This window comes from Eschrichtius robustus, chromosome 10, assembly GCF_028021215.1.
Source record: "Eschrichtius robustus isolate mEscRob2 chromosome 10, mEscRob2.pri, whole genome shotgun sequence".
Classification (NCBI taxonomy): Eukaryota; Metazoa; Chordata; class Mammalia; order Artiodactyla; family Eschrichtiidae; genus Eschrichtius; species Eschrichtius robustus.
Window position 1 is genome coordinate 21,960,017 of NC_090833.1, and position 15,687 is coordinate 21,975,703.

General features: G+C 41.6%; 1 protein-coding gene across 1 annotated transcript in view; it reads right to left on the minus strand.

Annotated features, from left to right (window-relative positions):
• UGCG (UDP-glucose ceramide glucosyltransferase) overlaps positions 1 to 14,585 on the minus strand; it is a 39,049-nt gene extending 24,464 nt beyond the window's left edge. The window contains exon 1 of the mRNA XM_068553442.1: positions 14,221 to 14,585. Coding sequence (XP_068409543.1) covers positions 14,221 to 14,318 — 98 coding nt within the window. The 5' untranslated portion in view covers positions 14,319 to 14,585. The remainder of the gene's footprint in view (positions 1 to 14,220) is intronic.
• Between the last annotated feature and the right edge of the window lie 1,102 nt (positions 14,586 to 15,687).

The following is a 15,687-nucleotide window of genomic DNA, read 5'->3' on the forward strand; positions in this document are numbered from 1 at the left end:
TTACCAGAACCCCAGAAGCTCATGAACGTGCCCTTCTACTAACTACCCTCTCCTCAAGGTAACCACATCCTGACTGCAAACACCATAGACTAATTTTGCTGGTTTAAAAATTTATCTAAATGGAACCCCGTAGGACATACTCTCTTGTGTCTGGCTCCTTTCACTTTACACCATGTTTGTGACCGTCCTTGTTGGTACAGTTATTATAGTTCATTCAGTCTCACAGCTGCATAGTATTCCTTGTATACCACACTTTATCTACTTTCTGGTGACGGACTTCTGGGTTGTTTCCAGCTTTGGGTTATTACAAATAGTCTGCGACTTTGTCTCTCACTTTACGTAAGTATAAAAACCCCTGGCTTCCCCTCGCTCACGCCTCAGGACTTCAACTTTTGGACAATATGAAGAAGCAGGAACTGGATTTACTCTCCCACCTGAAACAAACAAACAGAAAAAGCAGGCAAACAATGGGAAATGGTTTTTAAGATACTGAATATCAGGTAAAGAAGTGATTCCTAAGACATGAAAAACGAATGAGGCGAGTCCTCCAACTGCCTCAGCTTACTGCTCTGAGACAGTTTCCAGGCCAGGAGACTCCTGTTTTTTTTTTTCAAACGTTTAGTAGACAAAACGCCCACGGGCAGAAATCACAACTTACTGGACCATTCCAGCGCCTCAGAATCTGCATTTTCACAAACATCTCAAATGATTCTGATGCAGGCTAGCAGTGAACCACACTTGAAGACACACTACAGTAGAGGCTGTCAAGTCTCTAGGGCCCAACACAACGATGATACATAGTATGTTCACAATTTTAAAAAATGTTAAATAAATGAAGAGTAAAAAATGGTTGGCTAAAAAAAAAAAAAAAAAATGGTTGGCTAAATAGAGCTGGAAGGTATGGTTAGTCTAGAGATGAAAACATGGGAGTCGCCCACAGTTTGGTAAATACATAATCTCTCCCAGGTGGAGAATGCCATTGGCAGGTGGCCACAAATCAATATACTAATATTACAGAACCAGTAATGCATGAGGGAGATCAAGAGTGAGTGACCGGGAGAGTAGAAAGAGAGCCAGGAAGAAAGTGAAGTCACAGAAGGGTTTATTTGGCTGGGCTGTTTTCTTTTTGAAAGGGTTCAAGAAAGAAAAACATTGAATGCTGTCAAGGGCACAAGATAAGAACTGAAATGTCCACTGGATTGAAAAGTCCACAGAACTGAAATGTCCACTAGAATGTGTGAACACTGGTGACCTCAGGGTACTCTGGGCAAGGGGCAGATAGATAAAAATGGTTAAGAAGCAAATGAATGAGAGGTGAGCTGTGATTACAGTGAATAAACACTAGTTTCTCCTGAAACCTGACAGTGAAAAAGAGCCGAAGAGTAACTAGATGGAGAAGGGTTTTTCAGATTAATTTTAAATTATTTTTAGTTTTTAATCCTTGAGTATATATGGTCAGGGGAAAGAGCTAGTCAAAAGGTAAACAGAGAAAAAATAAAAATAATTAATGGCATGATAGGATCCACAGTGCGAAGTAGGAGTGAAGGTAATGTGACAAGAATGAAGGTAAAATGGTGAAGATTTAGAAGAGGTGCTGCCAGTCATGGGTGTCAGAGCTAAAAACAGAAACAAAGTATTGCCAGACACCAGCGTAGGCTTAGCTGAGATTTGAGACCATGAATGTGTAGTAGTACCAATCCACGTGGCTGCGTGATTACCTCTGCAAGATTCTGAAAGTTGAGAAGCTATAAATTATGAGATGGATACAGGATAATAGGGCAGACTGATATATGAGGGAAGGCAAGGGGCAAGATAATGCAAGGCAAGTGATGAATTGTAATGGAGAATTAAGTGAAACCAAGAGGTAAGCAGGTAGAGGCCACACCTTTGGATAAACTGCCTAGAGCAGCTGTTCTCAGCCTTGACTGTACATGAAAATCACCTGGGGAGTTTTTTTTTTTGAAAATTCCTGATGCCCAGACCAAATAAATCTGAATCTCTTGAGTTGAGACCCAGGCAGCAGCATGCTTTTTTTTAAAAAAAACAAAACAAAACAAAACCTCCCCGGTGAGTCCAAAGTGCAGAGTTCAGACCCACGGACCTAGGAAGGCTAGATTACTGTAAGAACAGAAGAGGGCTGAGATGGAAACTCTCAGAAAGATCAGCAGTTATGGGATGGATGGAAAACAAGGAGCCTGTAAGGAGCCATACAAGTGGCACGAGAATGCGGAAGGGTTGTAGAAGAGAGAAAGTAAGGGCTCTCTCCCTAGTGATCTAAATGTTGCCAGTTATCAGAAACTTAAGATTCATAGCAACTGGAGAAATTCCCATACAGATTACCCTATCCCTATGGATTACTTCTGATGTTATTTTTAGGTTATCACTGGCAGTGTATATAGCATACTGGTTTAAGAGCCAGGGCTGGAGGGGGACTGCCTGGATTTCTGTACCAGCTTCACAGCTAACTAGCTGTGTATCCTTGGGCAAAGTACTTCTTTATCTCAAGTTGTTCTTGTTGTTGTTTAAAGTGTGAATAACAGTACCTACCTCATGAAGTATTGATAGTTGTGAGAAACAGATGAGATTAAGCCACAAAGTAAACATTCAGTGATAGCTATCACTGGTAATTTTTTTCAAAAACTGCTAATTTTAAGGACATTTTCCACTAAATGTAACTTCTCTGAATTACCATAGTTCTGATAAGAGATTTAGAGATATCAAACATTGATGCGACATATAAACAAAAAGGAAGGACCGGAAATTCATAGATTTAAAGATTATTTCATGTATATTTAAAGATTAGACCATTATGTTGGTTTTCTTTTTTTTTTTTTAGCATATGTATTGGAGTATAATTGCTTTACAATGTCGTTAGTTTCTGCTGTATAACAAAGTGAATCAGCTATATGTATACATATATCCCCATATCCCCTCTCTCTTGCATCTCCCTCTCACCCTCCCTATCCCACCCCTCTAGGTGGTCACAAAGCTTGGTTTTCTTTTTAAACGTAGAGTCAACTCTTATGTATTAAGAAAGATTAAAGGGGGGAAAGGGAATCATCAAAAGTCTCAAATCATGGTTAAAACAGAATAAGTCAAAACATGGGATAAAACATTTAAGGTAAAGTTTAAATTATATCCAATATTTAAGCTAAAATTGTATTCAAGGTTTAAATTACACTCAAAATTTAGGAACCAATTTAAAGTTCTATAGGCGTCATCCAAAAGTATAAAAACAATGCAAGTATGAGAGTGAGAGGCATTAAATGTCACAAATTATTATTGCCCAAAATGACCTGTTACTGTTTTCTTAGGTGAGCTCTCCTTTAAGACTATTAAATGGGTTCTCAGTTGGGCAGAGGTGCTGCATAGTCCTGGCTTCTCGAAATTCCTCTATCCTCAGAGCCTGGCTCAAAGTGTTGGATTCTGTAGCCACATGAATCCCCCCCTTCACTTGGCTCTGCTCGACGGAGAGACTGTCACCCTCAGAGCTGACAGGCAGAGGCAAGATAATTGCCACAATGCAGCAGGTACAATGTACAAAGCAACTACTGGTTACTATGTAATCCAATCAATACCACCGTCTCTCATGAAGATATTTTGAGGCATTCCAAAGGGGACTGTATTCTGTTTTGTTGACCATTAAATCACCACGCCTAACACAGTCCCCAAAGCAAAGACTACAATGCAGCCTTCCTCCCGGGGGTCCAGGCCTGAGAGAAAGCCCCTCCCCGCAGCCCCTAATACCTGGCAAGCTCTCAGTCAGCGGCAGCATGTCCAGGCACCAGGACCAGCAGATCCACAGTCTGGGATTTTAATACTCTTCTTAGTTCTCTTGAAACAGAATCTCCCCTCCTAACATGTATGTCCATTTGATTTTCAGAAATTTGATTTTATTACATTTTCAGAAACACATTAGGTGAAAGAGATATGAACCTCTTATATACTAGCCAATGGTTTTGATTGGCTTCATTTTTGAAGAATAGGGGGCTTCCCTGGTGGTGCAGTGGTTGAGAATCTGCGTGCCAATGCAGGGGACACGGGTTCGAGCCCTGGTCTGGGAAGATCCCACATACCGCGGAGTAACTAGGCCCGTGAGCCACAACTACTGAGCCTGCGCGTCTGGAGCCTGTGCTCCGCAACAAGAGAGGCCGCGACAGTGAGAGAGGCCCGTGCACCGCGATGAAGAGTGGCCCCCGCTCGCCGCAACTAGAGAAAGCCCTTGCACAGAAACGAAGACCCAACACAGACAAAAATTAATTAATTAATTAATTAATTTTTTAAAAAAATTAAAAAAAAAAAGAATAAAATGATCCTGAAACTAAGGGAGCAATTGGGGAAGACAAGAAAGCAGGGTAAGTTTTCAATACGTGTCATTTTCCCAAGGAATTATTTCTAAATTACATTTGATATTGAGAGCTGGAGTCAAAAGAAAGAAAGAAAATCGAATTCATGTAATTAAGGCATGTCACTGTCAAGGACAGGGAGGGGCAGATGCTCACAGCGAGCTGCTGCAGGGATGTACCTGCCAGCTGCAAGGACAGGGAACAGGATGGTAGGTACCATCTGAGGTGCTTTCTCAGAGTAAGAGTCACTTCAGTCTAAAAGGTCACGGGAGATGAATCACGGGCAAGAGAGACAGGCCTTCAGGGTCCTGCTTTCCGTTGTGAGCTAGAAGGACATCTATTCAGGGAACACTTCAAAGAACTCCAAGGGATGGTAAGGAGTACTCAGGAATATTCTGCTGGACTTTATGGCTGCTTTGGCTTGATGAATCTTCACTGCCTCTCTGCATAAGCGTTTTCAACTTGTTAGCTGGTGGGATGGCCTTGTTCTTCCTCGTTGATTTTTATTTCCTAACATCTCAGTCTCTAAAATTGTTACTGTCCTTCCCGTCATTTTAGTTTATTTTATCTTTCAAATCTTTTAGTCTCCTCTCTGCCCCTACTCAACAGTTTATTTAATGGTTTGCACCATTTTAAAATGACTCACTGTACAGTTTTGTATTCGAATTGAGTTTTGAGTGGGAGGGGGGCCTGGAATGAAGGGAAACTTCTGGGAGGGGGCTGGCTGTGCTCGTCCCCTTCTATCAGCCCCTTGCAGCAACCTTAAGACGGCGCTACACCTCCCAGAAGTGAGGCACAAGAATCTCCCTAGAAGCTTCTAAGGGAGAATATGGATTCCCTGAGGGCAAAGTTCACCTTGCTCAACAGTCCCAGACTGTGCTGTGCAATTCAGCTGAACCAACTTATCTGACATTGGGAATTTTCTCCTCTGCTCCATGCCATCAAGGTTGTTAATATTTCATGTAAAATTAAGTTGATTGCTTGATCAGCAGATCCCCTACTTCATATAGTCCGTGCCAGCAATTCCCAATGATAAAAGGCTTCTGTTGTTGTTGTGAGCTATGACTGTGCCCTGGAAGCTGTTACTGTGTTTAATAATCAGTATGTGTCATGACTAATGTTACTTCCATATAGCACTTATCTTGTCAAAAATGGTACTGCAGCAAAATGGGCTTCATCAGCAACACAAAGCATACCTGGTGCAACGTTAACGTTGTAGGCACAAGATTCCCCAGAAGACACAGAACAACCAATAATGAGTTAGCTTTATAGGAAAACACAGACTATTTCCAATGGACAACGGACTTGTACACTACAAAACACAAAAGATTCCATCACCATAAAAAACAAAGAGGAGATCTTTATTAATTTTGCTCCCCCTCCCTCCCCAAAAAACTCCACTCACTCACCCTTTGGTGACAAGAGTCAGCCCTAGTGTATGGGAAATAAATAGATCAAGGTATTTTGCTAACAGCAACTAATGGCTTTGCATTTCCCAAAGGGCAGATCTAAGTGTAAAGATTATGATGGCACGACAGGTATTCCCTTTGGAAAACCTTGGGGGGAAAATTCAAATCTAACAAATAATTTGTGGGTGAACATGTTATTGATACGGCCCTGTTTCTATTTGAACCATGATTAGTTAGAAATAGTGAGATAAAGATTCCATTTGGTCCAATTAATTTCATTAAAGACCATGGCCACTGAATGCATCCCAAATTCTGTCCATCTACCTCAAATCACAATGGCCAAATGACACTAAGTTAATGAGTGAGCAAGAATCCCACCATTACTGCTGGAAAAAATTCAAAGATCATTCATTCGACATGCAATAATTGAGTGCCAAGTAGCACTGAAGATACAATAGTAAGACACCTCCTTAAGGCAAGGATATACAATGGAGAAAAGACAGCCTCTTCAATAAGTGGTGCTGGGAAAACTGGACAGATACATGTAAAAGAATGAAATTAGAACACTCCCTAACACCATACACAAAAATAAACTCAAAATGGATTAAAGACCTAAATGTAAGACTGGACACTATAAAACTCTTAGAGGAAAACATAGGAAGAACACTCTCTGACATAAATCACAGCAAGATCTTTTTTGACCCACCTCCTAGAGTAATAGAAATAAAAACAAAAATAAACAAATGGGACCTAATGAAACTTAAAAGCTTTTGCACAGCAAAGGAAACTATAAACAAGAAGAAAAGACAACCCTCAGAATGGGAGAAAACATTTGCAAAAGAATCTACGGACAGTGGATTAATCTCCAAAATATATAAACAGCTCATGCAGCTCAATATTAAAAAAACAAACAACCCAATCAAAAAATGGGCAGAAGACCTCAATAGACATTTCTCCAAAGAAGACATACAGATGGCCAAGAAGCAAATGAAAAGCTGCTCAACATCACTAATTATTAGAGAAATGCAAATCAAAACTACAATGAGGTATCACCTCACACTGGTTAGAATGGGTATCATCAGAAAATCTGCAAATAAATGCTGGAGAGGGTGTGGAGAAAAGAGAGCCCTCTTGCACTGTTGGTGAGAACGTAAATTGATACAGCAGCTATGGAGAACAGTATGGAGGCGCCTTAAAAAACTAAAAATAGAATTACCATACGACCCAGCAATCCCACTACTGGGCATATACCCAGAGAAAACCGTAATTCAAAAAGACACATGCTGCGACTTCCCTGGTGGCACAGTGGTTAAGAATCTGCCTGCCGATGCAGGAGACACGAGTTCGAGCCTTGGTCCAGGAAGATCCCACATGCTGCAGAGCAACTAAGCCCTTGCACCACAACTACTGAGCCTGTGCTCTAGAGCCCGCGTGCCACAACTACTGAAGCCCGTGCACCTAGAGCCCATGCTCTGCAACAAGAGAAGCCACCGCAATGAGAAGCCCACACACCGCAACAAAGAGTAGCCCCCGCTCACCACAACTAGAGAAAGCCTGTGCACAGCAACAAAGACCCAATGCAGCCAAAAATAAAGAAATAAATTAAAAAAAAAAAAAAGACACATGCACCCCAATGTTCACTGCAGCATTATTTACAATAGCCAGGTCATGGAAGCAACCTAAATGCCCATCAACAGACAAATGGATAAAGATGATGTGGTACATATATACAATGGAATATTACTCAGCCATGAAAAGGAACGAAATTGGGTCATTTGTAGAGACGTGGATGGATCTAGAGACTGTCATACAGAGTGAAGTAAGTCAGAAAGCGAAAAACAAATATCGTATATTAACGCATATATGTGGAATGTAGAAAAATGGTGCAGATGAACCGGTTTGCAAGGCAGAAATAGAGACACAGATGTAGAGAACAAACATATAGACACCAAGGGGGGAGAGTGGGGGCAGGTGGTGGTGGTGGTGGGATGAATTGGGAGATTGGGATTGACATATATACACTAATGTGTATAAAATAGATAACTAATAAGAATATGCTGTATAAAAAATAAATAAAGATGTAAAAAAAAAAAAGAAAGACACCTCCTTACCCTCAAAAGCTTATAATCTAAGTGGAGAAAGAGACAACGGAACACCTGTTTGTTTAGATAGGTAAATTCAAGATATTGTGGAAGGACATAAGAGGGGGTGCCAATTCCAATGAAGAGCTAAAGTCGACAATGACTTGAATGAGCACGAGTTAGTAAAACAAAAAGGAAGGAGGGGAGGGAAGGAGGGAGAGAAGGGGAAAAAAAGGAAGGAAAGAGAATTCTAAAGAAAATTACATTGCATATTCAAGGGAAGGCCAGTAATTCAATGTTGCTGGAGAAACAGGCACAGGGGATGGCTCAGCTCCTACAGAACTATACATGTCTTGTTAAGGAATCTGAATTTTAACCTAAAGGCAGTGGGGAACCATGGCAAGATTTTAAGCACATGATCCAAGATTACTGCACCAGAAAGATTAGGTTACAATAAGAAAAATAAAGTAGATAAGGAGCAAAGCAGTAGGTAAAGATACCAGAGAGTAGAGAGAGTTCAATAATCTAGGGCAGAGATAACGTGTAGTGAACTAATAATGTAGGCAGGAAAAGGGAGGAATGATGAATCAAGAGAATCATCACTAAATATTAAAACTGAATTACAATTTCCTTTTTGCTTTTTAAAGCTATCACAATATAGTCCAATTCTGTATCTACCCCAGGCTCAGGTTCAAGGGGCTCAATTGCCTTATTCGTGCACCCAAAAGTGATTCTGGTAGCAATGACCCTGACTGATCAACATCTGTCCAAAGTCCAAGTGCATCCTCAGGAATAAACCCAGAAAATAAGCTCTCAATTTACATTCTACTAAGGCTCAGAATATCAATGTATTAATGAATTTAAGGCCAAAAATAAAAATCATATTATCTAAAAATAATATTTGAAATGCTAAAATTCACATTAAAAACACAATTACTTTCTAACAGGAAGTTTATCACAGTTATCCTGATACAGTGAGTATTTAAACTCCATTCAAAAGCTGTGCAGCAGGTATAAAAGTTGTTATACTAGAAAAATTAGGAAAGGCAGAATTAACTTGAGAAAAAAATCTTCAGGAAAAGGACCTCTGCTTTAGTAGAGGGCAGTTAATATTTATGGATACAAGTACTTCCACCGTACCCTGGCACCTCCAGTCAATTAATAGAAAAGATAAAGCCTATCACTAAACATTAGGATACCATGTGTAGAGGGGAAAAAATGATAAATCCAAGGAGGGAGAGGGATGGGGGGAGTGAGAGGAGAAAAAAGCAAGGTGTCTTGCTTAGATACTCTTATCTAGCAGTATGGCTCCTAACGGCCAAACAGGGAAGAAAACAGCAGCCCCCAAGCTATCAAACCACACTAGCTCTCAAAAAAGGAAAAAAATCCATAAAGATCACTTAACCAACTCCGCCTACAGAGGATATAATCATTAGTTTTTTTGTTATTTTTTGTTTTGTTTTGTTTTGTTTTAGGAAAATATAATCTTCAAAATAAGAGCCCTGAATTTCAAATGCTATAATCTGAATGTGATCTTTAACATTATAGGGGAAGTCCCTGGTGGTCCAGTGGTTAGGAGTCAGCACTTTCACTACCATGGGCCCGGGATTCAATCCCTGGTCAGGGAACTAAGATCCCGCAAGCTGTGCGGGGGCGAGGGGGAGACATTATAGGCAAAATCCCACAAATGTCTGCCATCTAAAATATGTTATGAAATGATTAGGCATCAGTCGATACTAAATCTGGAAAGGAGCAAAGCAGTAGGTAGAGATACCAGTGAGCAGAAAATATTGAAAATAATGGTTCTCTAGTTTATAAATCATCTCAATTTTTTAAATTGTAGGCGTATAGGAATTGTAAGATATTTATGAAATTGGAGCAAAAAATTTCATTGAACAATTATTCACTGTATTAATCACATTGAGCTCCATTTTTAAACTACAGGCCAATACTTAGCTCTTTATCTCATTTTAAGAAGTTACAGGCTTCCCTGGTGGCGCAGTGGTTGAGAATCTGCCTGCCAATGCAGGGGACACAGGTTCGAGCCTTGGTCTGGGAAGATCCCACATGCCGCGGAGCGACTGGGCCCATGAGCCACAACTACTGAGCCTGCGCGTCTGGAGCCTGTGCTCCGCAGCAAGAGAGGCCGCGATAGTGAGAGGCCCGCGCACCGCGATGAAGAGTGGCCCCCGCTTGCCACAACTAGAGAAAGCCCTGGCACAGAAACGACGATCCAACACAGCCAAAAAAAAAGAAAGAAAGAAAGAAAGAATTATTAAAAAAAAAAAAAAAAAAAAGTTACAATACAATAGAACATTGAATCTAAATTAACTAGGTACCATTACACACTGTACTTAATTTTTTAAAAATAACCACTGGTTTTAAGAAAGAATGTTTTATCGTTTCTCTCAGCAATTTCACTACAATGTTTGTATTACTTAAACATTTTTAAACATTAGTAGCTCACAGATTATGCTCCTTAATCTGACGACCAGATATGGAGCCATATAAGGTTTTGAAAATAGGCTCCATTTCCACCAGTTGCAGGCACAAGGTTTTAGGAGAGGATCGATATATGATTATTTTATTTATACTTTACCTCACTTAAAAAGGATTTGAGAGGACACAGAACACCTGCTCAGAAAATATATTCTTCAGTAAAATACAGAATGCTTAGCACAATATTTTAACCAAAATATCATTGCCAATGTTCTTTAACCTTGCTTGTCAAAATGTGGAGATTATCAAATTTGCTATTTTACTAAATACAGAAGAGAGAAGGAGAGGACAAAACCTTAGGGCTCTGCTTGAAAACAACTCATTAAATTGGGAAGTATCTTTACTTCAGTAAGAAAGGAATCAAATCAAACAGGTAAATAATTTTGATGGTGGGATGAGATGAAAGGAACTTAATTTTTAAAAAGGCAAGATTTAATTTATACATAAATTAAGCTGTTGATTATTTACTTTATGTTCAGTTATCCATTTCAGAAAGATAGTCAGAAGAGTCCTACTCATCTGTTATAAACTAATTGTATTTTCTCTATTCTATTTTCACATAACTTTTCTGAATCCTGTTACTGTCAATGTAAAAGGTAACTTTATGGGGCACTGGAAAAGAAATACAAAGACTCTTTACAGTATCTTAACTAAGCTAAAGTTTGTACTAGTCTCAAAAACTAGAAGTATTTTAAGTAAAAAAGTATTTAAGAAAATTCTGCAGTTTATCATGAAGCACAAAATAACTTAAAACAATTCTGGAGTTGTCACAGTCTAAGAGTATAAACATTCCCAAATGGTTATTTGAAGTATTAAGCTACATCACCAGCATTAAAGAAGTGTGACTTTATCATTATGTATACATCATAGAGGGACGGGGATCCATCATGGTCCTATATTGAAAGAAGTCAACTTTCTTCCAATCAAGCTGTGAATTTAACAACTCCAATTTAAATACAAGATTACTTACAGTCTGAAAAAAAAAAAGGTTCTAAAGTTCATTTTTAAGTAAAAATGTATAAAAAGTTTAAAAATTTGCAAAAGAATAAGGAGGGGCTGGACTCGCCAGTAATATGGTAATAAAGGTAATAATACGTCATTCATTAAAACAGTGGATACTGTTACACTTTGTAAGGGTAAAGTGTAAAAAAAAAATCTAAGAAAACTCAAAATACTAGAAGAAAAACAGATAACTTACTATATAATAGTTGGGGGAAATGGAGAAGATAAAAAATTTTACCAGAGTCAGGAGAAAAAAAAAAAAGACTACCTAAAACACACAGGTACACACTTTTTCTCCATGTTAAATACATGTACAAAATTGAAAGACAAAAAAAACCAAAACCAAACCAAAACAAAACAAAACAACAAGCTGGGAAAAAACTGCAACATATCACAGAAGAACAATCTTCCTATTAAAAAGATTATCACAGCAATACATTGCAGCACAAGCAAAAGATTGAGTATGAAATTTACAACTAAATGTAACTAGTATTAAATATATGAAAAACATTCAATGGAACTAGTAATTAAAGAAATGAAAATAAAAAACAGAAAACAGTAAAAAGCCTGATACTTAGGGGAAATGGGGACCATCATACAATGTTACAAGGACTATGAATAGATACAACCTTCCTATAGGGCAATATGTAACAAAGTTTAAAATGTACACCACTTCTGGCCCAATAATTCCTCTTTCAGAATGTAAACTAAGGAGATCATCTCGCAAAGATGTAAGCATATGAATTCATCACCATGTTGTTTGTAATCTTGACAAATTGAAAATAACCTAAATGCCCATCAATAATAACAATGAATACATATTAGTACGTCATAAACAAAAATGTCATGCATCTATTAAAAATGATGGAGAGATCATACATTTATTTTATTTTATTATTTATTTATTTATTTATTTTTTGGCTGTGTTGGTCTTTGTTGCAGTGCACGGGCTTCTCACTGAGGTGGCTTGTTGCAGAGCACGGGCTGTAGGTGCGTGAGCTTCAGTAGTTACGGCATGCGGGCTCAGTAGTTGTGGCTCGCATGGTCTAGAGCGCAAGCTCAGTAGTTGTGGCACATGGGCTTAGTTGCTCCGCGGCATGTTGGATCTTCCCCAACCAGGGCTCGAACCCATGTCCCCTGCATTGGCAGGCGGATTCTTAACTACTGTGCCACCAGGGAAGTCCCTCATACATTTACTGACATGAGAAAATTACTCAACACATTTTACATGGACACTCCATGTGAGCAGGGGCCCTGGATGTATTGTTCTTCAATCTTATTTCCAGCACCTAGAACAGTGCCTTGTATATAAAAAAGAGCTTCCCAGCAAGTATTTATTAAATAGATGAATTTTGAGGCTGGTGAAAGAACAACCATAATATGGTCCCTTTCTCTCTCTCTCCTTACCTCCCTCCCCCCACAGAAATATAACTAGAAGGATAGTCACAAAAGGTTGACAGGTAATGGAGTTTTGGTGTGTGTGTTTAACTTTCTTCTTTCTTCCTCTCTGTACTGTCTAAATGCTCTATATAGTAAGCATGTTTTATTTTTATGATTGGAAAAAGTGACAAAATTGTTTTTTAAGAACTCATATATTTAAAATGAACTCCAGAATGTTCAGTGCCTACAGCTCACAAACTCCAAAACCTAAGATCAACAGTATCCAAGAAGCATTTTTCTTTCATCTTCAAAGAAATATCAGTATGCCTTGTACAATGTAGCATCTTTCTCCAGTACCAGGAAATGCCACACTATACTAATAAAATGCAGCATTTCCAAAAGGAAAAAGCACACTCTTTCTGTAGTGAAAAGGAAAAAGAACTACAAGTAATTAATTTCTTAAAGTCCTCCCCTCTCTTCTACTAACATATACCCTATTCTAATGGGTGGTAAAGATCACTATGCACCATCATCTTTTGGGGGTGCTAAAAATCCAGTGAATCCAAGAGTAATGCGCTCTATGCCAATTCTTTCATATCCTCATGAAGGCTTCCTTCATTTTAAAGACATTTGAACAATTGAAACATCAAAAGTAGCTACAGACTCTATGTCATATTCATCCATTACCCGGTTTTATTTTATTCATAGTCTTTATCACTATCTGAAATAACCTTATTCGGAATTTTATTATCTGTCTCTCCCTTCTGGAATGTAAGATCTTTGAGGACAGGAATTCTGTCGTGCTCGCCACTGTGTCCCCAGTGAAAGGCATCTAATGAAAAGGTGGGGGGGGGGGCACATCTAAACAAGATAATAATAAGGAATTGGGGGGGAAAAAAAAAAAAAGGAAAGAAAACCACACTGAAATGTACAAGCTGACATGACTCAAGGCTACAACGCCAGCTCAGAGATTTGGTGGACATTTTTCAAGGTGGACAGGTGCTTCACACCTATCTAAGGACACAGAGCTCTTCCAGGAAGAAGAAAATCCACAGGGAGGTCCCCAGGTGGCTGTGTGCAGCTCACCGAAGAGTGGAAACGATCATCACCATAATAGAAACGTGGCCCAGGTCGAGGGAAAAAAACAAAACAAAACACAATACACCATACATCTTGGCCCAGATGAAAAATCACACGAATCCCCAACACAATCAAACCAAGCAAGCAACCTTCCGCCTGACACGTAAAAAGAGCATAGTCTCCTTTCCCCTGGCTGTGCAGTCGCCTGAAGCCCAGCCATCCCCTCACTCGCCACTTTTCTCTTCCAATGAACCCCCCGCCCCAGCTGATGCAAAGGGAGAGGGAATGGGAGGAAGAGTCTGAGAATTAGCTTTCTCCACCCCCATCCGATCCCAATCCCCTCCAAAGCGAAATTCCTCCCACCCTCGCCTGTCCCCAGGCCTCGACCCCCGCCACGGGCTCCTCCAGCTGCCCCTCACTCACGTGTAGATGATGGCCATGAAATGCATCAGCCACAGCACCAAGAAGAGGACGAACCCGAAGACGGCCATTCCCTCCAGGGCCAGGTCCAGCAGCGCCATCCCCCGGCCTGGCCCGCTCCGGCCGCCGCAGCGGACAGCGCTCCCGCAGGAGGACAGGGTGGGCGCCCGGCGCGGGGTCGCAGAAGTGGAGAGAAAGGTAGCGAGAGGAAGGGGCGGAGGGGGGTGGGGGCGGAAGGGGCGGGCAGGGCCTGCGCGCCCCCGCCCGCGCGCACTCGCTCGCGCGCTGGCCTGGGCGCGCTCGCGGATGCAGGCGTTGCGGTGGCCGGACTCAGTGGGCAGGGCGGCCGTGGCCCCGCGCTCCGGCTCGCCTCTCCACCCCCTCACGGCCGCCGGCCGGACCCCACACGCCTGCGCCTCCGCCGCCGCCGCCCCGCCGCCTCCCTGCCGCCTCGCCGCCGGGCTCCGGGCAGCACAGCTCCGTGCCCCCTGCTTTGCAGCCGCAACTCCGCGTACTAATCGAAACCGCCGGCTTGCGCCTAGACTCCCCGGCGCACCCGGCCCCGCCCCGGCCCTCCGGAACCGCGGCCCCACCCCCCCCCCCCCGCCTCCGAGGGGCGGTACGCGCCGCTCCTCTCCGCCCACCCTGCCGCCCTCGCGCCCGTGGCGTCACTGTCGTGAACGCGCCCGTGGGAGGCTTCTCCAGCTGGACGCAGGCAGGGTTTTCCCCCACCTCCGGGCTCAGGCCGCCGCCCACTTCTCAGTGACCGGCGGAGGCTACCCGGGCGGCCAGCACTGCAGCTCTGGGCCAGTCTCCGTCGGCGGAGCGGGTTCCTGTATCCAACTCGGAGGACACTTTCCCTTTGTCCGGTTCTGGTGTTCCAGGGCGCCCCAGGAAAAGACCCGGGGTTCCAGGCAGCCCCCGAGTTGTCTCGCAGTCCAACTTCCAACGCTGTGTTCGCAGCCGCTGCGCCGGGCATTACTCGGAGCGGCTCAGGCCCTATTCCAAGACACGTTCCTGGGCGCCAGGGTATCCCATTGCCTTCCTCCCTCGCTGGTTCTAGTGCTGTGGAGTCTTGGATCACAACGGACCGAGAGTAAAAATAATCTCCTTGTGCTTCGCAGATCTCTAAGCACCTTAGAGGCAGCGTGTAACATAAAAGAAATTCTCAAACTCAGAATGTAAAGAATCAGCTAATACTGAAGTCCTCAAAGACTACTCCTGCCCAATACTGTAGCCATAGGGGGTACTGAGCGCTTGAAATGTGGCTGGTAGGAATTGAGATGTATTGCGAATGTAAATCATACACCTGATATCGAAGACCACCTCATTTATTTTATATTGATTACATGTTGAAACAATATTTTGATATACTGAGTTAAATTATTAAAATTATTTCACTGTCTTTGCTGTTGTTTTACTTTTTAAATTTGGTTAGCTACTAGAAAATTTTAAATTACACAGGGCGAT